This window comes from Natator depressus, chromosome 11 (assembly GCF_965152275.1).
Source record: "Natator depressus isolate rNatDep1 chromosome 11, rNatDep2.hap1, whole genome shotgun sequence".
NCBI classification, from domain to species: Eukaryota; Metazoa; Chordata; order Testudines; family Cheloniidae; genus Natator; species Natator depressus.
Window position 1 is genome coordinate 75877741 of NC_134244.1, and position 25349 is coordinate 75903089.

The window sequence follows — 25349 nt, forward strand, 5'->3', positions numbered from 1 at the left end:
ATGAATTCAAAGCCAGGCAATGCCGCGCAATGGGGGCAGGAGGGAAGTCATGTGGACTCTGAAGAACTCCAGTGCCCGGTAAATAACTTAGCTGCCTCCTTCCGGTACCTGCTCCATTCTCTAGGCCTGGGAACAGCAACAAGCCCCAGAAGGAGAGCGCGACGGAGAAGGAGACCACAGCCCCACACAGCTAGACGCAGCGTCTGGCTCTGGAGAGCCGTGAGGAGAGACGGTGGGTGCAGAGTTCCACGTGCGGAGCTTGGGAAGCCCCAAGGGTTTAGAGGCCATCATTGCCCTGGTAGAATGGGGATTACAGGCCCGCTAGAACACGCGATCTGGCTGCAGGTAGCACTGCACCTATCCCTGGGACAAACGCTCAGGAAAGGCAGTTTCTTCACTGGGCTTCTCCCTATAGCTGGATCGAAGAGATACAAGAGGTTCTGTAAGTCTCCTGGACAGAGGATCCCTGGACCCCAAGGGGCTGGTGGGATGAGCCTGCCTGCGGCAGAGAAGCGATGGGTTTCGATGGGAATCTTGCGGGAAGCTTTCCAGGGTGAGGGCAGGGCATGAAGAGCAAGGAGGGAGCTGGACACACGGGGGTGGAACATTCTCACCCCCAGAGGTGCCGGAGGGAGAGGAACGGAGTACGGCAGGTGTAATTCCCATGGAGCCGTTCAGCCACAGCTTCGCCATCATGGCCCCAGGACCACAGAGAAGAGTCCATACGGGTTCAGAGCGGCTCCACCAGCTGGCCAAGCGCCAGATTCAGATCCACAGACAGAGCGAAGGCCCTGACGTGCCCATCTCCTGTTGGATCCCTTCAGGGGTTACCTGAGCGGCTGAACAAAGGAGGATGACTTACTCCCTCCTGAAAAGCAAACACAGCTCGGGTGGGGAATCCACCCGGGACGGCAGCAGGTAGGAAGCGAGGGATGACAGCGCCTCTCTCTCGTGCCCAAGGGGGACTCGCTTCTGTTACACACACACGAGCGTGGCTGTGGAGAAAGGCTTCCTGGACCCTGAGAAAGTCATGGCCACGCTCCGGGGAAGAAATGAAATTGGGAGCTGGGATCCGAGCCTAGGACACGCAGACATGGAGCTGCAGAGTCGAAAAATGCCCTGCACCACCCAGAGCCTGCTGCTGGCCCCGCCTGGCGAACAGTGAGATGAGCAGTGCTGATGAGTTCAGCCGAGGGCCCCAACAAGTGTTTTCCCAGCTGAGCGGCCAGCCGCCCTACTGCTGGGCCTTGGCTTGTGACTAAGCTCCCCCCCGTGGGTCAAGGCAGCATTGCAGCCTCGCCGCCTCCACCCTTCCTTCGGCACAGGCCGACTCTCGCCCACAGACCGTCTGCTCCCCCACATCAATGCGAGACGCCCCCGGGCAGGGAAGAGCAGCCACCCACGTGGCCCGTTTTATACCTCTCGTACGTTACAAGCTGCTACCCGCCAACTGTGCGCTTACTCGCCTAGGCAAGAGCGTGGTTCTGGTCCCCTGGCCTGTGCTCCCTGCCCCAGCCCGGACAACAGTCACGCCCCCTGCTGGGGGTGTTTTTCACTGCATGCTCATTGGGGCAGGGGTTGTTTCTGCTATGTCTGGGTACAGCACCTAGCACAGCGGGGCCCGTTGTCTGCATTACAGCAGCACCTACAGGAGCTGAGATGCGACAGGGCAGGGACGGCAAGGCAGAGGCCACGGCTGAGTGCGCTTCCCAGGGGCAAACCACACCATCACCTCGGACCCTCCAAGGAAAGTCTGTCCCTGTGGATCTTGGTTGGAGAAATAGCTGACTATCTCTGGGGTTTCAATTGCCAGATTGGCAGATATTTTCTACTTTGAGCCATATGCAGGAGAGTCACTTCAACTAAATGAAGACATTAAACATCGCTACCATCTGGCCTTTATGTAGACCAGGAACCTAAAAGCAAGACAGGTAGGATAGGGTAGAAATAGCTGAGCACAGTTTAAAAAGCTACCCGGATGGCAACCCTAAGGCACTGGATGGGAAAGCTAAAGGGCCCTCTGTCTGTGATGCAGAACCATTGCTAGAGGTCAGCTTCCTTCCTGGGACTCTGGAGGTGACCGGCCTGGCGGTGGCAGAGGTGATGCAGGCAGTAATGAGAAAACGCCATGTCCCCATGCTGGTAGAGCCAGATTCTTGAGATGCAAGTACTAGCGCGAGTTCAGAGGTGCCTGCCTGGAACAATGACCCAGGAGAGTTTAGCCGGTGACTCGGAGATAAACAGGGAGTGCTGCTCCGAGCTCCGGGGACTGGACAGCCCCTCGCAGTGACCGGGAGCACGGCAATGAAACGTGCTGGAGAGCAGGGTGCCTACCCACTCTGGGGCCTTCGACGATCTCCCCCTCAGCACACAGCTGGCTGTAAAGAAGCAGTTAGATATCTCCTGTACTCCCCCTGGGAGGGCAGGCAGCCTTCTCCACGTCGGAACACTAGAGCCCAGCACTTAATACAATTCAGCGGCAGTCCCCCCACCCCAAATACAGAATTTCGTTCACCATGTTCAAGGAATGCAAGATGCCTGTGGTCGCTGTCAGAATGCCGTCACCCTGGTACACCTGGTCTGTGGGGGGCGGTGCTGGGCATTTCAGACAAGGTGCCAGGTGACCTCAGAAAGGGGGAACTAGGAGGAACAATACCAGAGGCACAAATGCAGCTGACGGTAAAGAGACAGGATCAGCCTGGGTGAGCAGCATGAGAGAGCCAAAGGCCCTTGAGGGAACAGTGCTGCCCTCATTGTCAGATACAGCAGAATGAGCACGAAATGAGCACGAAGCTCCCTGTAGCGTTAGCCCATTCGTCACAGCAAGAGAAGGGAAGAGGAGCTCTTCCTCTAAGGCAGAAGTGGGCAAACCACAGCCCGAGTGCCACATCCAGCCCTCCAGATGTTTTAATCCGACCCTCGAGCTCCCACCGGGAAGCAGGGTCTGAGGCTTGCCCTGCTCTGGTGCTCCAGATGGGGAGCGGGGTCAGGGCCTTGCCCTACTCTGCACGGCTCCTGGAAGCAGCGGCTCATGCCTCTTCCGGCTCTTACACATAGGGGCAGCCGGGGGGCTCCGCATGCTGCCCCCACCCCAAGCGCCGCTCCCATTGGCTGGGAACCACAGTGAACGGGAGCTGCAGGAGCGGCGCCTGCAGACAAGGCAGTGCACAGAGCCACCTGGCCTCGCCTCCACATAGGAGCCGGAGGGGGGACATGCCGCTATTTCTGGGAGCTGCTTGAGGTAAGCACCACCCAGAGCCTGCCCCCCCGATTCCCTCCCGTGCCCCAACCCCTTGCCCCAGCCCTGATCCCCCTCCCACCCTTCAAACCCCTCCATCCCAGTCTGGAGCACTCTCCTGCACCCCCAAACCCTCATCCCCAGCCCCACCCCACAGCCTGCACACCCAGTGGGAGCCTTCCCACCCTCCATCCCCCAATTTCATGAGCATTCATGGCCCGCCATACAATTTCCATACCCAGATGTGGCCCTCAGGCCAAAAGGTTTGCCCGCCCCTGCTCTAAGGCTCTAAATCAAACCTAGACGCTTCACATGCGATTCTCAACCTAACCAGTCGGACTTTCTGCCCCTTCACAGCAGCAGGTCTCGTGGCCACTCCCATGCCCAGTGAGTCGGAGGCGAAGGCCGAGGGAGAGGGAAGTTTCTCAGGGTAGTCCAGACGTTCATAGCATTCCACAAGTGCTTCATCATCTACTCTTGGCAAAAGGGGTTACAGGGTGATGGGCTGTCAGATCAACACTTGACATCTCCGTTTCAAGAAGCAAATGTGAACAATAAAGAATGCCAGAGCAAAACTCCTCACGCTCCGTTACTCCTGCCTGTGTCGGAAGTAGCTAATTCCCACGCTGCAGGGGCTCTACCGGCTGAGAGTTACTCTCTCGTAGGAGCAGAACATGGCTTTGCCTGGGTTAGGCTATGGTAAGGCGTTTGACTTACACAATGGCAGTGTGGAAACTCAACTGTACCAGCAGGAAGTCATCATTCAAAGGGGAGTGACTCGAGAGCTTAACTAGCTAGTAGAGGCTCCCACGCTGGCCGCCCTTTTCTACCCGTGTGCGACGGTCAAGATGCACCAATGACGGAGAACCGGCTCCAGGGTCTAGAGCACATCAAAACCAGGGAGCTTCGGTGTGAATGGGTCCACGCCCGGGGAGGCCTGGGCGACTAGCAGAGCTCCACACATGAACGCACACACTTCCCTTTTTTTACGCGCACCGAAAGGATGCACATGTCTTTGTCTTTAGACATTAATTTTCATTTTTCTCTCACCCCCTTTGCAGGGATCTTCAAGAGTTCTCGTGAAACTATTCCTAACACAGACTGGACACGTTCGCATCCTTGCCTTGCTTAACACGGCAAGGCCTTGGCCAGTGCTGCAGCAGACGCTGCTCACGAGCTGGAGCCAAAGCCTTCCGAGCAAAGAGTAAGAGGGACGCACTGTGGACTGATGATACATGCAAGGGTGCCAGCAAAAATAAGAAATAATAATAATAATGAAAAAAGGCAGCATGCCAGTAATCAACAGGAACATTTCCACTGACTGAAGAGGGGTGGCGTGGGGAGCCCAGGCTCTCAGCTCCACGTACAGCTCCCCACCAGGACTGCAGCTGCCTCCGGGCTCTCAGCTGCCCGCAGGGAACATAGCTCCCCCCCCCGCCCCAACCTGGCTATCAGCTACCTGCAGGGAACATAGCTCCCCCCCCTCCAACCTGGCTATCGGCTACCCGCTGGGAACATAGCTACCGCCCCCCTCAACCTGGCTATCGGCTACCCGCTGGGAACATAGCTCCCCCCCTCCAACCTGGCTATCGGCTACCCGCTGGGAACATAGCTCCCCCCCTCCAACCTGGCTATCGGCTACCCGCTGGGAACATAGCTACCGCCCCCCTCAACCTGGCTATCGGCTACCCGCTGGGAACATAGCTACCGCCCCCCTCAACCTGGCTATCGGCTACCCGCTGGGAACATAGCTACCGCCCCCCTCAACCTGGCTATCGGCTACCCACTGGGAACATAGCTACCGCCCCCCTCAACCTGGCTATCGGCTACCCGCTGGGAACATAGCTACCGCCCCCCTCAACCTGGCTATCGGCTACCCACTGGGAACATAGCTACCGCCCCCCTCAACCTGGCTATCGGCTACCCGCTGAGAACATAGCTACCCCCCCCCCAACCTGTCTATCGGCTACCCGCTGGGAACATAGCTACCGCCCCCCTCAACCTGGCTATCGGCTACCCGCTGGGAACATAGCCGCTGCCACCGCCAACCTCCCCCCCGCCACACACACACCCCAACCCAGCTATCAGCTCCTCACCAGGAGCCTGGCTGCACTGAGTCTCCCAGCTTGGGGCACGGCAGCCACCCACCTAGGTTCCCAGTGGAGAGCTCCACACCCAGAGTCCAGCTGGCTACCAGGCTCCGAGCGGGGAGCCAGGAGCCTCCATGCAGCAGGCGGGCTGGAAGCAGGGAGCCCCAGGGGCAGCCGGGAGCCCCCCACCTGCCCTGGGGTGACAGGAACGACAGCCAACAGCCCATGTCAGTAACCCACAGTGCGTGCACCGACACTGCGTGGCCCTAACTAACATCACAGCTGGCAAGACCGCCAACGCTGGCCAAATGGTCAATTAGGTCAAGCCAGTGGTGCAAATGAAGTCCCCTGGGTTTTGGGGGGTGGGTTTGTGGGGAGCGGGGGGAGGGAAGCGGTGTCTTCACGTGGCTGAGGGAGATTCCAGGCAGAAAATAATCAGCAAGGATTTTTAAAAAGCCAAGAGCACTAAAAACCAAACGTCAGCTGTTCCTTCCCAAAACTGGGAGCTGGGAAAAATTCATCCAAATTATTCCTCAGGACTGGTCTCCATCACACTGGCCCCAGCACCACCCCGGCCACAGCCTGCTACTTCCAATGTGCGCGCACGTGTGTTAGAAACACACACACCTCCCCCTTGCAATAGCGGGAGGTCAGGGCCGTGCTAGCACCTTGCTATCCCTTCCAGAGAGAGGAGTATGTATGTGGCATTGAGGGGTAGGGGCCCCCAAGTCTTCCATGTTCTCCTACACTGCTGTTGCAGCTGGCGTGAAACCATGGAACCGAAGCCAGGAAACAGTGCAGGAAGGCGGGGAGCACGGGCCTAGCGATGGAGGGGTGCCATCCCCCTGCCAACTTCGAGTCAGCAATGCCGCTCTTCCCCCTGCTCCCCACCTAACAAAAGCCAGCCCAGCTGCTGTCCCCTGGGAAGGGGAGAAAGGGAAGACGCCATTGATGCTGAGCAGCTGCTACAACAAAAGCGCCCCCAAACCAAAGATACAGGCAGCGCACCTCTGCAGCTGGCCACCCGGGGGAGCACGTATGGGGAAAATTATGATCCTAGTGCCCAGGAACCCCAGGCATCACCAAAGACCCCACTGTGCCAGGTGCTGTACAAAGATGGTCCCTGCCCAGATAGCTGACAACCTGTTTCTGCCCCCCATCCCCCACTGGCTGCACTCCAGAGCAGCAGGGGTCTAAAACTTCCTGCTGCAGACAGGGAAGGGAGAGTCTGGTCGCTGGGCCCCACCCCAGCAGTGGAGACTGGCTGCTGGGGAAGGGGCGGGGGAGACCAGATGGACGGGGGAATCAAAGCGGGGGGCAGATCAAGGGAATGTGGGGAGCCAGAGGGCAGGACTCAGAACACCAGGAGAGGAAGAGGTCACCCGGGACATCTGGGAGATGGGTTAGCTAGACCACTAGTGGGAAACAGAGACTCCGGCAGCCAGTCTCATTCTACACAGAGAAATAGGAAGGGGAACCCCAGAGCCCTTTGTCCCTCCCAGTCAGCCCCCCAGGGCAGCAGCTGTTGGGCTCCCTGCCTCTGACCAGTCCGGAAGCAATAAGAGCCGTTCCCTAGCCCCGACGAGCCAGGAGCTGCAGAGATGGGGCCTCCCCACTCCCTGGCTCTACACTGCCATCAAAGAAGCCACACAAGCAGCAGCCAGTCTCGGGGCCCGGGGCTCACACTGCAGTGCTAGACCTAGCAGGGTGGCTGTTCCCCCTCAGCAGGAGCTCAGGCTCCGCAACCTCCCCTCCCCGCACCAGGCTCCTGAGCATGAGCGCCCACCCTGCTATGGCTAGCACCGCAGCGAGCCTATAGGCCCGGCTCTGAGACGCTGCCGTGGTGGGTTTTGGCAGTGTAGACGGAGCCTGGCCACACAGAGCGCACCGGAGCCACAGTGACTGGAGCCCAAATCCACCTCTTCCCCAGCAGTGGGGCCATTCCTGACCCTTGCTGGTGGCGAGGCCCCTTTCAGCTCCGGAAGCACCCCAAGCAGCCCGTGGGGCTTTGCCTGGCTCCCGCGTTCACTTCTGCACGGCGGCCCCGCCGCAGATGCTAGCACGTAGCTGGCAGTCAGACAAGAGCCCTGTGTGGCGCTGCCCGCAGGACGTGGCGATTCACACAGCTCCGGGCAGGGGCAGGCACCCCTGGCCACGTCAGGCTTACAGAGCGCGGCACACTCCTGCAGCGAGGGCATCAGGAAACAACCGCTTCAAATGCGGTGTACCCGCTTTCAAATGGAGCAAAATCCAGCCTCTCCTGCACTCTTCCCGGACCCGCAGCAGGGTACCGGCGGAGTCTGTGAACCCAACCTTCTCAGGGCTGGCAAAGCGGGTGGGAGAGAAACACTTCTGTGCTTTGCTACTGAGCCTTAAAACAACAGCGTGTGTAGGAGAATTCCTGTTCACCTCCACCCACAGATCCAAGGCCACGGGAGAAATCAGGCTGAACTCCCCCACGGGGGATGCTCTCCCCTGTGCACAATGATCCCTGGGGACAAAGCACATACCTCTCAAACTGGCTGACCCTTCTCTTCTCCCTCTGGGGTGGTCAGCTGCTGTAGGCAAGACCCAGCTAGAGTTCACTGAATTCATACAAAAAATGTGCACGGATTTCCATAGCAAGTCAACGCCCCTGGGTTCCAGAGCAACAGGAGAGGAAGGGGCCCAGGGAGGGAAGAAAAAGCACCTCCTTTCTGCCCCACTGGTCTCCAGTCACAGCCTTCGGCCCCAAAAGTCTCAATCAAAAGGAAGAGGCTGAACAGAAGGTGGGGGGTCGGCACACCGCTGTCTGGAAGAAAGCAGCCTTTAGAATCTCAGGAGAGGGTTAAATATTGCCAGCCACTGCACATCTGCATCATCAGCGCTCCACGGAGACCAGCAGCACGGGTCTATTTATAAACCAGGCCTAGCCACCAGCGTACAGCTGTGGTCTGCAGTGCGAGACTCAGACCGCCAGCCTGTGACAGTCTATGGTTTACGCAAATTATGAAGGTAGGTTATGTACCTCTCCCCCCAGCCCTGCCGACACATAGACAGAGGCAAGCTGGTCATGGAACAAAGCACCTAGCACCTCCCAGGAGGCTGCCTTCATGGGCTAACGTGTCCTGATCCAACCTTGCTGCTCCCTCACGCCACAGTACCAACACCATCGATCCGTGCACTCGGGCTGCTCCACGTCACCACCAATCACTACCCTGCCTGCGACACTGGCCGGTTTTGTCTTTAGCCCGTTTGAGGCAAGAGGACGCAGGCTGGCTGTAATGGTGAAGGAAAGTAAAGGCACTGCATGCTATTTGTTACCACTATTAATTTTCAGGAAGAAAATAAACTTGGACAAGAAAATGCTGATGAGAATCAGAGTGTACATCGAGCCGTAGTTCCAGCCCAGGACTGAGATTAGCTTCGCACCCGCTTTCCGCTTCGGAACGCGAGAGTGGAGTCGGCTTGGCCGCCACTCAGCATCCTGTGGAGAGGGAACAGATGAGGGTCCATAGTGCTCCCTCCCAGTCCTCTCTCTTCTTCCTCTCACGGTTTGTTTTATGACGGACCCAAAGAAGGGCAGGGAAGGCTCAATGAAGAGCAAGGCAAAAGCTTAACTGCCACCTCCAACCCTCACTTGGAACCCAGTTTTAAAACCCTCTCCTCGGACCCAAGGTCATGCATGCATCACAATTTAGCAGGTGATTTCATTCTCCTTGTATTAATTGTTCACAGGCACTGCAAGGCCAGATGCTGAACACACACATCCAAACACAGCTAAGGTAAGTGAGGTTCCTCGCAGGAGTCTTTCTACAATCTAAGATGGCTACTGTTTGAATCCGCACTAACTACTCAGCTCAGAACATGTTTATATTCTGTGATTGCACACCTGCTCTTCCTTCAGGCCACCACCAGATTTCACCTGGGCTCAGAGGTGCAAAGGAATAACAGCACTGACTTCTTCATGTTTACTTCTGATGGTCACCTGATTCAACATGCACATAGCTATATGCCTAGCTATGAGCATGATACAAGATCCCAGTGGGTACAGAACCTCAGTCCTGAGATCCCAACGAGGCAACTGAAATCCAGCCAACCCCGCAGCAGGTACAAACACCCCCCTCTCTTACAGAAGAGAGGTGCTCAGTCTGGCAGTTATCGCTCCCTACAGAGCGCCCCTTACCTGTCTGGGCTGAGACAATGCTTCGGGAGTCCAAATCCAACTTCTTCACCAGAGTTTTGGGATCAATCTTCATCCCAACAAAGACGTCAGAGGACAAAAAAGCCCAGTCCTGAGCCAAAGACAAAGTTAAACATGCACTTTAATATTGAGAGGAATAAAATAATTGCAAAGTTCAGGCCTACCCTCCAATAGCCACCACATAGTAGCCCATTGGTTCATGGTATGTAAAATGTGTGCCATGCCTCAGAGGACACAGCCAAACTACTGGTTTCCAGCTCATTGTTTTTTACTACAAATATGTATGAGTGTCTGTGATGGGCATTCCCGGGGTGCAATGTGGAACTGGGGTACCACTGAGCCCTCTGTCTCACCAACCTGCACTCCCTTTCACACTGTGATAATGTGACAAGCTGCAAACCCCTCAAGGTCCTGCACTCACACAAGCATTCACAGGGAGGGACACACCCCGCTTTCGCCAGCCACTCTTGAACCAAAAAGAGAGAGGCTCCAGTTAGTTCCCCCCAGCTCCCCAGCCTAGGACCCCAGAGCTGTACAGTCTTGCCCTGGTCAAAAACCTGACCAGTGTAAGTTTATTACCCAGTCCGCCCCTCCCTCAATGTGGAGAGGACATGAACAGATTTTTATTAACTGAGCTAAGATTTTTTTCATGCACTTCACTCAAACTACACTGTTTTTAGGTAAAATATAAAACAGATTTTAAGTGATTATAAGTAATAGTGAACAGATCAAAACAGGTTACCTAAGACATAAAACAAAATCGCAATCTAAGTTCTATACACTAGACAGGATTTGAATCAAGCAGTGTCTCACCCCGGTGCTACAAACAGTTCACCAATCTTCCATACACAGGCTGGGATTCCTCCTTTCCCGCCTGGGACCACCTCCCCAGTCCAGTCTTTGTTCCAGGTGTTAAGTTCTGGGGGAGTGAGGACAAGTGATTATATCACTTCCTCCTTTAACAGCTTCTCCCATGTGGCAGAAACTTCATTGTCCCAAACAAAGCCCACAGCACAGTTCATGGAAAACTACAGGCACAAGATGGAGTCCAGTGTCCCATGATCTGGTCACATGCCATTGCGTGCTTCGATGAGTCATAGCATCCATTATCCACAGGGTGGGCACAAGCTTCTTCTAAGGCCTATTGTGTTACTTAATGGGCCATCAGCTTGAATATCATAGAATATCAGGGTTGGAAGGGACCTCAGGAGGTCATCTAGTCCAACCCCCTGCTCAAAGCAGGACCAATCCCCAATTAAATCATCCCAGCCAGGGCTTTGTCAAGCCTGACCTTAAAAACCTCTAAGGATGCAGATTCCACCACCTCCCTAGGTAACCCATTCCAGTGCTTCATCACCCTCCTAGTGAAAAAGTTTTTCCTAATATCCAACCTAAACCTCCCCCACTGCAACTTGAGACCATTACACGGAGCTATTGATCACTACCTGTTGAGCCCAATGATCTAGCCAGCTTTCTATCCACCTTGTAGTCCATTCCCAATATGCTGACTAAACTGGATGTAAACTACCTTGTGGGTGTCACCCCAGGAGCAAACACATTTTAAATACTGGTACATAGTCAATATTCACAACTTCAGATACAACAGCATATACAATCCAACAGGATATCAATGTTCAACAGATCAAGACTTTTAGAATGATCCCTTACAAAGCATATTTTGTACAAAACATATTCTAATTATATTACTATGGTGAATTTGGGGGTGCCAGGGCCTTGCTTTAGGGTACAGAGTGTCACAGTCTCTTCTAAGCACATTTAAGGATAGCCACAAGTAGCCACCAGTGGTGTGGGCCCATTTGGCTAGCCAAGCCCCTTCAGTCTGGAAACAGGGCTGCAAGTCTCCTAAGATCAGGGGGATGAGTTTGTAGAGTTTCTCTTGGATTTTTGGGGGGGAAGGATTAGATGATATCCTTAAACTCCTGGGTAAAGTGTGGTGTGGGGTCTTCTTTGAGTTCTTTATAGTAAGTTGGCCTTGTTAACGTCGCTATCATGGTTGAGGATTACAATGGCACCCCCTTTCTCTGCTGGTTTGATCACTCTCTGGTGGTTGGATTTCAGGGACTGCATGGCTGTTCTCTCGGCGGTGGAGAGACTGTGGTAGATGTGAAGCTTGTTAAGGATTTCATAGATACTAAGGTCAGAAGGGACCATTATGATCATCTAGTCCGACCTCCTGCACAACGCAAGCCACAGAACCTCACCCACCCACTCCTGCGAAAAACCTCTCACCTATGTCTGAGCTACTGAAGTCCTCAAATCGTGGTTTAAAGACTTCAGTCATTTCAGTCATTTTTTTCTGAAGCAATCAATGTAAGGATCAAGAGTGTGGTTTCATCCACTCTGTGGTGTCCGGTCAGATGATTCTTTTCGTCTTATCACTGTCGGTGGTTAAGAGTATCATTTCTTACCATAACAGTTATACCAATACATCCCTTAGTGTGGGCACAGTACTGCAGGACTACAAGAGCAGACTCCAACCTTCTCAGTCCTGGCATCCACCTAGAACTACTGCATAACCCACCGAGCTGAACACTGAACTCCTCCAGCATTACTGAAGGACAGGCCATCAGGGCCGGTTCTAGGGCAGACAAGCAGGTCACTGGCTATATTTGGTATCATAACAGCAATGTGTCAGGTGCAGTGAGTTTGTCAGGCCTGGCAAGAGTTGCTGACATGGAACAGTGAACCTCCAATGTGCCTCTGGGTCACACACACATTCGAGACATTGGGACACCCCATACCCTATGTGACACCCTGCATCCCACGTTCACCACTTTTATATGGTTATATTGTGTACAATGTACGCCTTGTGAGGTATCATTTGAAAGTGCATAATCCACTGAACGTCACTGTCCTGTTAAAATGCGCGTATCAACACTAAATGTGGAGCTAGGAGATTTTGCTTAAGATTGTTACTGAAATATGCTGTAGTTCTGGGTAACACCCTCAGACCATTTTATCAAAGGCAAAAGCACCCTGGCTTGCCAGCGAGGGGCTAAACGGCCATTACCTGTTCAATGGGAGATTCACCAGCGGGGGAGTTGTAAACCAGAAATTTACAATTCACCTGAAGTACAGCAGGCAGCTCACCAGCGCCATGGAACTGCCTGACCCCATGACCCAGCAAGGACTTTTCCAGGACAAAGGGTCAGGATATAAGAAGGGGGGGCGGTGGGAAAGGCCATGGCAGCAAGATGGCTTGGAAGACAAAGGAAGCTTTTGGAACTGGGGGGAGTGGTCTGGCCTAGAGGTTTTTCCAGCCAGTACAGACTGCTGAAAGCTTTTGAGTGAGAAAAAGTATTCTGCTTTTAGAACAATTCACCTTGTTAAAGCTTAGGAAATAGCTTGCGTGTTTATGTTTTATTTCTTTTGTAACCAATTCTGACCTTTATGTCTTATCACTTAGAATCTATCTTCCTTTAGTTAATAAATTAGTTTTATCTAAACCAGTGTGTTTTGCTTGAAGTGTTTGGGGAATCTCTACTCACGTTAACAAAGGCTGGTGCATAATCATTTCCTTTGATGAAATGACGAGCTATTAATGAGCTTGCATTGTTCAGTAGTGTGCTGGACAGTGCAAGATGTACATTTCTTGGGTGCAAGGCTGGGACCAAGAATTTGCAGGTAGCGCCCTATATGTAGTTCATGAGTGGCTGGAAGAGCATTCATGTAACTTGGCTGGAAGTGACTTTACATGTTGGTGGCTTTTCACTGCAGAGCAGTGTAAAAGGCACCCTGGGCTGGAGAATTAAAGGGACACAGCAATTCAACAGTCCAGACTATACCCTGGGCTACGTCATAGACATTTAAAAACAGACACTATTTCAATATAATGAAGGAAGTGCAAGTTCCTTCTTAATGGAGTGTTGTCAAAAAAGACTCCATCTAGAAATGAGAGCACAGATCAGAGAGGACAGCTATTTCTCTTTAGAGACCTTCACTGTTCCCAACTCTTCAGTACTATAAGTCTCATAATATTTAAAGCCCCAGCTACTAGAGTCATGTGACTTTGAGAATCTCAGCTTTCATTTTGTAAAAAGAAGCTAAGTTTCTAGCCTTCATGGTTGTAGGGAAAAGCGTGAAAATGTGGCCTCTGAAAGCCACATTTTCATTGTTGCTCTCTTAACTGTTTCCATAACATTCTTCCAGCAATGTTCTAGCTCACATTCAATAAACGTGGGGGTGAAAAGAAAACGAGGGGACTTCATGCAGCATAGTTCCCTTATTCCAGACTTCTGATTGTTCTGCAGGGCACATGTCCTCAGTTAAACAAGGAAATATAGCAGGGGTCGGCATGGCCCCGCTCCAACTACTACGCGCTACAATGGCCCCCTCCAGCTGTCCAATGGGAGCTGCGGGGGCAGCGCCTGCAGATGCTGCAGCACACAGAGCTGCCTGGCTGCACCTCCATGTAGGAGCCGGAGAAGGGACATGCCACTGCTTCCAGGAGCTGCTTGAGGTAAACGCCACTCGGAGCCTGCACCCCGAGCCTCTCCCCACGCCCCAATCCCCATGCCCCAGCCCTGATCCCCCTCCTGCCCTCCGAACCCCTCAGTCCCAGCCTGGAGCACCCTCCTACACCCCAAACTCCTCATCCCCAGCCCCACCCTAGAACCCGGATCCCCACTCCAATTTTGTGAGCATTCATGGCCCGCCATACAATTTCTATTCCCCGATATGGCCCTTGGGCCAAAAAGTTTGCCCACTCCGGGATACAGTGATGTTATGCTACTACACAAGGAACAGTCACAGAAATGTAGAATTTTGCACCTTGCTTGGTTTTTTTTTTAAATATTAGCATATTTAAGAAGTCTGAAGAAGAGATTACTCAGATTTGGTTTAGCAGGCCCCAAACCATTAACTGCACCTGCACCACAAATTATACTCTTTCAATGAAAAATAGTCCTGTGACTCACGCAGGCAACAAGGTGTGGGCGAAGAGGAGATGGCAGAGGGTGAAAGATGACAGACGAACTCCTCCCTGCACGTACACATTAAACACACAGTCACGATCACTGCACATGAGAGTTGTTGTTATTAACACAGAGGGAGAGACCAAGACAGATTTTAACAGAAAATTTCTCTCAGCTACACCAGGATATGGTAATAAGAGCCAAAGAAAGAGAGGAGAGGAGAGCACTAAAATTCACTCTCTTATTGTACATGTGACACTCCTTCTTAGGCTCTTTCACCTTACTGATGCATTTACATTGCCTGCATTGCTTGGAAGAATTTGATAGAACGGTTCATTGTCTGTTGGCTAGAGTCTAGTGACACACAAATAAACAACATTCTCTGAACGCAGTTGTAAGTTGAAAAGCCAAGCACACAAGAGTTAGGAAAGCTAAAGTTAATGCTGATGGTGCAATCTTTAATTTAGTGCCCTTGTGCATGTGCATTGTGATACAGTCTTTAATTACATGATCGAATACTATCTTTTCCAGAGGACCCCTGCCTCATTCAGTGCACTGGGTGGATGGGCTCACAAGATAAGAGGCATCTGTTCAATATTTGTTTTTATCCTCATCTCTCAGTGTGTGGTCCCTGCTTCACTCACTGCACACCAACCAAACCCTGGACCGAATACAGAATTATTAATTTCCTTGAGAACTCTATGGTGCTGACTGCTGTATCACCCAAGCCTCACAAACAATAATGAATTATCTGCACAACATTCCTGTGAAATGGTGAGGGTTTCTAAAGCATGGGAACTGACTGGGAAATTTAAAGCCAAAATCCACAAGTGACCATAAACTTCAGGTCCCTCAGGGATCAGGCACCCCTAATTTTTCAGCATACTGGGCATTTCTGTAGCCTGTCTATATTCAGGGCACAGAAATTAAACAGCCCAATGAGCCCAGTGAGTAAATATGGAGGGAAACAAACAGAAAGGCCACCGAGAGCCAGCGGCCCTGCCAGGCTGCCGGAGGTGCTAAGCAACCACAACTTCTAATGGAGCGGTTCCCAAAGAGAGGGTCACGACCTCTGCACGGCGATCCCTACTGTGCAGAAGACGCCATTTTGCTCTGCACAGAGTGACCTCACATGTACAATGTGTGTGACGTCACTATTCAGGGAGGATGCTATTTTCCTCTACAAAATGGCATCCTCCTTGCGGTGTGACCTCACATTCCGGTGCATGCACGGTCACACTGTGCGGAGAACACCACTTCGCTCTTCAAAATGGCATCCTCCGTGCTGTCTGGAGTCCCAGGTGGAAATATGCATTAAAATGGGGTTGTGCCAGCAACAAGTTTGGGAACCCCTGTTCTAATGAATAAAAGGAGTACTTGTGGCACCTTAGAGACTAGCAAATTTATCTGAGCATAAGCTTTCGTGAGCTACAGCTCACTTCATCGGATGCATCAAATAAATTTATGCTCAAATAAATTGGTTAGTCTCTAAGGTGCCACAAGTCCTCCTTTTCTTTTTGCGAATACAGACTAACACAGCTGCTACTCTGAAACCTGTTCTAATGAGTTCGGGTGAGAGCTCAACACTTCTGAAAACCAGGGCCCAGCTGCTTCAAGCTGGGCACCTGGCCATGCAGAATGCTCCATTAGTGACCACCTGTGCAAGGGGTTTGAAGCTGGGAATGGGCGACAGGGGATGGATCACTTGATGATTCCCTGTTCTGGTCATTTCCTCTGGGGCACCTGGCACTGGCCATTGTCAGAAGACAGGACACTGGGCTAGATGGACCTTTGGTCTGACCCGGTCTGGCCGCTCTTATGAATGAGTCTGAAGTTTGGTTTAAGAGGTCTGAAGATCAAATGACATTTTCAAGGTTCTTCCATCCCTAAACCCAACATCCTGCTAGCGCTATTTTCCTTAAGAGCTCATCTGTTTTCCTTTGGGACAAAATTCCAATTCTGCTTACCTCAGATAGGACAAAAGTAAGGGCATTTGATCTTGCCCACTGTTCATCTGCAAAGCCCTGCTGGCGAGAAAAATCTTTTTGGTTGTGCTCCAGTGTCTTCTACAGAAATGCTCTTAAGAATACTAATGAACAGAAAGCAATTCACAGTGCCTTCAGTGGTACAGGAACCCTGTAGCTTCTCACTCTCCTCCATCTACCAATATCTCACAGTCAACATCTCTGACACCTTTCACAAAAGCAGCAATGCAGGCCAGATGGACTTGTAAGCAACTAAGATTTATGTAACATCTCAGCTAGTCTCTCTGTTCCATATCTCAGATTCTTACTCTAAGGGCCTGTCTTCACTACGGAGCTAAATCGGCGTTGCTGCAACCGATGCAGGTCTAGGGAAGACACGCTCAATTAATGGGAGAGCAGTCTCCCAACAATTTCTGTACTCCACCTTAACAAGAGGCAGAAGCAGTGTTGGTGGGAGAGCGTCTCCCATCAACAGCGTACTGTGGACCCCGAGGTAAGTAGATCCAAGCTACGTCAACTTGAGTTACGCTGTTAACATAACTCAAATTGCGTAGCTTAAATCGACCAGCAGCTGTAGTGAAGACAAGCCCTGACTGTGAGCTTTCAAACATGATCAACAAGAAGTGAAAGAAACCAGTTTGCAAAAACACACAAAAAAGATAAGCCATGCATACGTCTCTGCCATTCAAGAATATTTAAACACAGGGTTTGAAAAACAGATCCAATCTCATCAGCTTTTCTGTTTGTTGAGACAATACCTGAATGTGCCTCAGAACCTCACCCTCCCACTCCTATAACAGACCCCTAACCTCTGGCTGAGTTACTGAAGTCCTCAAACCATGGTTTAAAGACTTCAAGTTACAGAGAATCCACCATTTCCACTAGCTTAAGCCTGCAAGTGCCCCGCACCCCAGGCCTTGTTGTCTCATTTTCTCATTCACGGAGATAGGAATAAAAGTATTTTCCTGGAGTATCTCATGGGGATGTTCCAAAATGTTTGTAAACAACTTTAAAGATTAAAAGTGCCAAATGCAATAAACACTCAACAACAGATACTCAAACGGAGTACTTTTTGTTACTTCTCTGAACAAGGCTGAGACTAATACCTTACATAATCCCTTAAATCAAAAGCTTTTACACCCTTTTCCTAGACACTCCACTATTGCATCAGGTCAGTGATCAACTATAAAGCAAACAAACAAAAACGAGGCGTCCTTGTGGCACCTTAGAGACTAACAAATTTATTTGGGCATAAGCTTTAGTGGGCTAAAACCCCCTTCAGTCACTATAGACCTCCCAGTGTTGCCCAGTCACCATGGATTGTCTTTCCTGCTTCTCCCAGAATGTGACAAGAGTTCTCCTGAGAGCTCACAACCCAGCATTTAAACAGCAGCAGGCAGGTAAAAAGACACATAAACAAGGAGCAGGGCGTTGGCCACAGAATGGAAGACTGGAGTCTCTGGTGGCCGCCAACATAACTGGTGCCAACAGGAACCATGTGTAGGGATGAAGGGAAAGGCATGTTTCAAGGAGAGATTTAAGTGAGGATGGGGCGGCTTTGCAAGTTCTGATGGACAGGGACAGGAGAAAGCAGAGGTGCCTGCAGGAAAATGAGGGGATCAAGGTCAGTGTTATGAGAAGAGCAGAGGTTGGACTTGCGAGGAAGGGCATGGTTGAATGTTGCAGGGAAGACCAGGCATTTGAGCCTGACTTGAAGGAGGCGGGACATGGAGCAGAGAGGTGATCACACACAGGCCACGGACCTGGGCCGAGCAGCAGCCTTTGGGAGGGAGATGAGACGGCCAGAGCGGAGGAGGCTCCAGCAAGGAGGACAGGCCACGAACAGGCCAGACAACGGACAGCGAAGGACACGGGCCGAGAGGCAGGTGCAGGGGGCTCCCACGTGGTGGCAGGACGTGAGGCCAGGCCCAGCAGCCGACACCTGGGTCTCCCGCTGCAGGGTGCTGGGAAACAAAGGCTGCCTTGCTGCCAGCGTGGGCGCTGCCAGGCCCCACAGCTCACACGGCCTGTCGGCAAAGGGCTGCATGCGCCAGAGACCCAGCAGGGGTCCAGAGCAGCCACGAGCACGGAACTGCCCTCATCCAGTGCGAGAGCTACACTGGCACTGCGCATGCCCACCAGACCGCCCCCCGGCTCGGCCACCCCACGTAGCACCCCTCCGCTGGCATGGGGCAGCCCGCCCCTCCCCAACCCCCGCCAGCATGGAGCAGCCCGTCCCTCCCCAACCCAACCCCCACCCCCGCCGGCATGGCGCAGCCCGCCCCGCCCCGCCCCTCCCCGACCCCCACCCCCGCCGGCATGGCACAGCCCGCCCTTCTCCAACCCCCACAGCGCAGCCCGCCCCTCCCCGACCCCCGCCAGCATGGAGCAGCCCGTCCCTCCCCGACCCAACCCCCACCCCCGCCGGCATGGTGCAGCCCGCCCCTCCCCGACCCCCACCCCCATAGCGCAGCCCGCCCCTCCCCGACCCCCGCCAGCATGGGGCAGCCCGTCCCTCCCCGACCGAACCCCCACCCCCGCCGGCATGGTGCAGCCCGCCCCTCCCCGACCCCCACCCCCATAGCGCAGCCCGCCCCTCCCCGAGCCAACCCCCACCCCCGCCGGCATGGGGCACCCGCATCCCCCCGTCCGCTGCCATGGTACAGCCCACCCCTCCTCTGCTGCCGCAGCCCGCCCCCCCGGCAGAGCACATGGCACGGCCACGCACTAGTACCTCCTCCCGCCCCTCATGCGGGATGGTACCGCCCGCCAGGCTCTGCCCCCCTCCCCGCACACGAGATAGTATCGCCCGGTGCACCCCTTTTACCTTTCCGGGCTCCGCCCTCCAGCCGCTGGTCCCGCCCGCCCCATCGTGGCCGCCCGGCTCCGGGTCCCGCGGGCCCCTCGGCCTCGGGGCCGCCTGGTGCAGCCGCGGACGCTTCGCTTTCCCCACCATGGCCGGGCTGCCGGGGCTCGGCGCGTGTGCGGCGGCTATGGCCCTCCCCGGAACGCGGCGCCGCACAGAGCGTTCCCCCCCGCCCAAGGGCCGGGCGGGGCCCGGGTGCTCCCGCCTGGCGATGGGCTGGAGCCGGTCCCGGGTCGGAGCCGAGCGGCCCGGCCTGGGGCGTTGGGTGTTGCCCGCTTCCAGCTTTGCGGGCCGCGCCCGGGCTGGAGCCGCTGCGCAGAACAGCGCCAGCCGCTGTTAACTCTGAAGCCTAATGGTGCCAGGTGAAATGCCAGTGACTGATTGGCGGCTGCGGGTTGTAGCCGCTCTCCGGAGAGGTGCCAGGGCAGGCTGCTGCGAGGAGCTGGTTGCTGACAAGGATGGTGGGGCGGAGAAAATGCAGCCCCGTTCCCATAAAATAATTCCTGCCTATATCCCCACCCCCAGGGAAAAACTCCTTCCTGAGCCTAAACACGGTGATCACAGGGGCCCTGGGCCAGGAGCCTCACAGCAATTAAACCAACACCAGATATAGACCAACCTGGTGCTCCGGGAGTAGGGGGAGGCGGAAATAACCTTATAGAATTAGACAAAATACACTTACTGCTAACAGAGAAAAAGCTACATTTCTTTTTTTAGAAACATATTTCTGTGCTCTTTCTCCAGGGAATTGGGAAAGCAGAAACACTTATACAGCTGTCAAATCAAAGCACATTTGTTCTTAGTTTGCCCACCCCCGGCGAATTTACTCGGCAGCTTGTTGTTTCATAGATAAAGATGGAATATGCAGCACCAATGGTAAGAGATGTGATGGAATGAGCCTCTGTGAAATACCTGTTTTTCTCTCCAATTTAGACCTTCGTTCAGGGGTCCATTTTCAGTGAATCTTAGGACTCTCACCAAAAACACTTTCCCCCGTTAATGTTAGTGCAAGTTATCTCCCTTCCCCTTATGAAGAGAGGGGCATTTTGTTTCAGCTGTTGACAAATAAGAGTGAACACTTAGCCAGAAGGCTGTAAGGGTTTGTTCTACTGCAATCTAAGCATGTGTTTCAGGGTGTAAGGAACCAATTTACAGAACAGACAAAAGGCATAAATACCCAGCCCACTGGATATCTGTATCTAGGTATGTGTGAGGGTGAAATGAACAGCTTCTTATCTTCCCCCTCCGGAACTAGGGGATGCAACCTCACAAAATATATTTCTTCTGCTTTTCTTTGGGTCTTCCACTGCCAAGTATCTGCCGGCCTATCTCCCCACAGCAGGACTGCATGTAACACCTGATGATGACTCCCTCTGCTGGATCTGCACCAGGGTGGATAAAAATCAATGATTTAAAGAAAATTTAAAAAAAAAACAAACAGATTTTTTTTGGATGTAAATCAGATTTTTTTGATAACATGCTTTGAGGAGAAAAGTTAAAGATAGTTTTAATTAAGACACATTATAGCTCAAAGATATCTCATCATGGAATAGGGATTATAAATTCTAATTCTATAGTATGAGACAATATATTCATGTCACGTTTAAGAAAAGTTTTGTAAATGAGCTCCAATAGTTCATGGATTAGGGACGCAATCCTACAGAGGTCCAGGGGCTTCTGCATAGATTATTTAGGTTAATCTTTCTATCTACCCAATGGGACTCAGTGCTTAGTCTAGAAGATACCATCAGAGGTGCTTAGTTTTGCAGCTCTCAAACTGTGGATTTTTGTCTCCAGAGATAACATGTTTGTTAACAGCAAAAACAGCTAACCTGGTGGCTGAACTTTGTGACTTTGTCCTCACCCATAACTATTTCACATTGGGGGACAATGTATACCTTCAAATCAGCGGTACTGCCCTGGGTACCCGCAAGGCCTCAGAGTATGCCAACATTTTTATGGCCGACTTAGAACAACGCTTCCTCAGCTCTCGTCCCCTAATGCCCCTACTCTACTTGAGCTACATTGATGACATCTTCATCATCTGGACCCATGGAAAAGAAGCCCTTGAGGAATTCCACCATGATTTCAACAATTTCCATCCCACCATCAACCTCAGCCTGGACCAGTCCACACAAGAGATCCACTTACTGGACACTACAGTGCTAATAAGCGATGGTCACATAAACACCACCCTATACCAGAAACCTATTGACCGCTATGCCTACTTACATGCCTCCAGCTTTCATCCAGACCACACCACACGATCCATTGTCTACAGTCAAGCTCTATGATACAACCGCATTTGCTCCAACCTCTCAGACAGAGACAAACACCTATAAGATCTCTATCAAGCATTCTTACAACTACAATACTCACCTGCTGAAGTGAAGAAACAGATTGACAGAGCCAGAAGAGTACCCAGAAGTTACCTACTACCGCACAGGCCCAACAAAGAAAATAACAGAACGGCACTAGCCGTCACCTTCAGCCCCCAACTAAAACCTCTCCAACGAATCATCAAGGATCTACAACCTATCCTGAAGGACGACCCATCACTCTCACAGATCTTGGGAGACAGGCCAGTCCTTGCTTATAAACAGCCCCCCAACCTGAAGCAAATACTCACCAGCAACCACACAACAGAACCACTAACCCAGGAACCTATCCTTGCAACAAAGCCCGTTGCCAGCTGTGCCCACATATCACTATTCAGGGGACACCGTCATAGGGCCTAATCACATCAGCCACACTATCAGAGGCTCATTCACTTGCACATCTACCAATGTGATATGTGCCATCATGTGCCAGCAATGTCCCTCTGCCATGTACATTGGCCAAACTGGACAGTCTCTACGTAAAAGAATAAATGGACACAAATCAGACGTCAAGAATTATAACATTCATAAACCAGTCGGAGAACACTTCAATCTCTTTGGTCACTCAATTACAGACCTAAAAGTGGCAATTCTTCAACAAAAAAACTTCAGAAACAGACTCCAATGACAGACTGCTGAATTGGAATTAATTTACAAACTGGATACAATTAACTTGGGCTTGAATAAAGACTGGGAGTGGATGGGTCATTACACAAAGTAAAACTATTTCCCCATGTTTATCCTCCCCCCCCCCCCGGCTGTTCCTCAGACGTTCTTGTCAACTGCTGGAAATGGCCCACCTTGATTATCACTACAAAAGGTTCCCCCCCCCCACTCTCCTGCTGGTAATAGCTCACCTTACCTGATCACTCTTGTTACAGTGTGTATGGTAACACCCATCGTTTCATGGTCTCTGTGTATATAAATCTCCCCACTGTATTTTCCACTTGAATGCATCTGATGCAGTGAGCTGTAGCTCACGAAAGCTTATGCTCAAATAAATTTGTTAGTCTCTAAGGTGCCACAAGTCCTCCTTTTCTTTTTGCAGATACAGACTAACACGGCTGCTACTCTGAAGCCTGCTATCAAGAACTGGCCTAATCTGGTGACAGTTTGTGAACAAAATCGTGAAAAAATAGATGGCACTGTCACAGCCAAAGTTCTCAACATTGGGCTGAAGAGAAATGTTGGACACATGCTGAGTACCCTGAAGCCTATTTTTGTAGCCTCAAACGAAACACAGGGAAATCGCTGTTTTATTGCTGACACTTGAAATTTGGAAGTAACTGAGCGAGATCTTAAAGAGAGAAATGTGCAATGACAGAGTTAAATTAAAAGCATTAAAAAAACGAATGGGACAAGCACTATCTCCAGCTCAATTTCTTGCAAATATTCTCAATACTCGGTACCAGGGTCAAACCTTAACTGCTGAAGAGGAGTTGGCGATGACATGGACATCCAGCAATGATCCCTCTATAATGCCAACTATAATAAACTTCAGAGCTCAGGGTGAACCATTCAAGAAATATATGTTTGCTGATGATGTTTTAAAGAAAGTCACACCAGTGAACTGGTGGAAGTCACGTAAGCACTTGGATTCAGAGACTGTTGAAGTGGTAATCTCACTTTTAACAGCAGTAGCTTCTTCTGCTAGTGTAGAAATAATATTTTCTTCCTTTGGACGAATTCATTCCAAATTGAGAAGTCGTTTGGAACCTGAAGAAGCAGGGAAGCGTGTTTTTCTTTTCCAGATTATGAACAAACAGGAAAATGAAGGTGAAGATGACTGAGTTAGCTGCAGAAGCCAGTGTTTTAAGTTTCTCATGTTGACCTGGCTGACATTTTAGTTAAAAACAATTTGAACACAAACAAACCTGATTTTAAAAAACTTGAATGTTTAACTAAATTCAAAAATTTATATGCTTGTTTTGTTAAAATATTATATGTTTGCTGTTTAAGAAAAAAAATCCAGAATACTTAATGTTGTTGTTTTAGTTAAATAAAACAATTTAAATGTCTGTCTGTTGATGTTCTCCTCCTAATACAGCATGGCAAGAAAATCCTCCAAACATTAATGATTAACCCGTTGAATTGGAGATAGTTCACCTCCCAGTGACTTCATAAATATCTGCTTCAATTACCTTTGGTAAATGAAATAACCGAACAATCATTCATTTTCTGATATAGCTGTAAAACTAATATGAAAAGTTTTCAGAATAAATAATTTTAAAAATGTATAGTGTGTACCGTCTAAAAATGAAACCTACATCTATCTCTGAGTTGTGAAGAATATGTATTAAGGTTATAACAACCAACAAGAATGCACTTTTTTATATAGAAACCCATGATTAAATAGAGTGTTCCTGACTAGTGATTTAAATCAAATCCACCCTGATCTGCAGCCTCTCATCTTGCAGCAGGATGCTGAATGACAATACATTCTACCCGTGAATACACTCTTGCATCGCTGAGCTAGCTGCTGGGCTGTCTCTTGAGAGGAGCAGATCTACAAAGGGAGCACATTCTACAGCTCTTTGACATTTTTAAAGTTTCCAGTATTTCAGCACAAGATTGTACAATTTTGCAAGGAAGTTTCATGCCAATTTATTTTGCCATTTTTCAACCAGTTCACAGAGGTGGTTGACATTATGTGAAAATACTATTTACAATGTTGCTGAAAAATTGTGAACATTTTTCTGAAAAGCTGACTGCATTTTTGGACCAGATCCAGTCTATTCCAACCTTTCCGCGCTGTTTTGCTGTGGTGTTTTCTGGAGGCTGACATTTTAGGACATGATATGCTAAAAGCCTGCCTGTTCTTCCTTCCTCAAAAAGATAACTGCCAGTATTTGAACTTATTTTCCTTCAACTCCATTTATTCATCAACAGCAGCCACTAGATGGCACTCTTCTTTTCAGAACCAAAGATAACTGAACAACCTGTCTAATAAAAACATATCTACCTCTTATATAGTTTTTCCATCAGTAGATCTCAGAGCTCTTACAAAGGAGGGCAATGTCCCCATTTTACAGATGAGTAAACTAAGCAACAAGGTAGAGAAGTGAATCTTCACCTCCATCATCTCTTTTTCCAGGTGGAATCACAGAATTCTCCCACTCTTAGACCAGGCCCTGGGCTGCAGTCTGCTCTGCTCAGCCATGATTACCGCAGCAGGGCCTGACTTATCTTCAGCTCCTGCAATTTTGTTCCTGCTGGGAGTAATGACAGTGGTATCCAATAACCAAACAGCCTTCTCAAAGCAGTACCTCCTTTAGTAGGAACAGAGGCAGTTAGGAGAAAACAGATTTTAAAACAATAAACTAGTGTATACTCATGCCTGCGTCTCCCAAAGGCTTACCATTCCTTGAGCTCAGGAAGGCCTAGCTCCTTCAGATTCCCTCTACTGGGTCTCTGTCAGTCTGTCCCACTGGGTAGCCCCTGACAATTACCAGTCAAGTGGGATGGGGCTCGGGGTCCAATTCGCCGTTGTCTTGAAGCCTCTTTATGCAGGTGTTATGATGGCGGTTGGGTGAAACCATTGAATCTGGTAGTTGTGACAGCCATCCTTCAGGATAAATGTAAGAAGCAGTTAAGCTCCTTTTTGGAATAAGATAGCTGGAACAATAGGAGCCCTCACCCAAAATGTAGCTACATGCAAGGCTGGTCAGAAAAAGA

General features: G+C 51.0%; 1 protein-coding gene across 2 annotated transcripts in view; it reads right to left on the reverse strand.

Moving 5' to 3' along the window:
• Positions 1–19408, reverse strand: part of SLX9 (SLX9 ribosome biogenesis factor) — a 110640-nt gene extending 91232 nt beyond the window's left edge. For both annotated transcript variants that reach the window (XM_074968193.1, XM_074968192.1), the window contains exons 1-2: positions 19258–19408; positions 9494–9602 (exon numbers count right to left, since the gene is read on the reverse strand). In XM_074968193.1, the coding sequence (XP_074824294.1) occupies positions 9494–9602; positions 19258–19386 (238 nt within the window). In that variant the 5' untranslated portion in view covers positions 19387–19408. The remainder of the gene's footprint in view (positions 1–9493; positions 9603–19257) is intronic.
• Positions 19409–25349: the final 5941 nt, after the last annotated feature.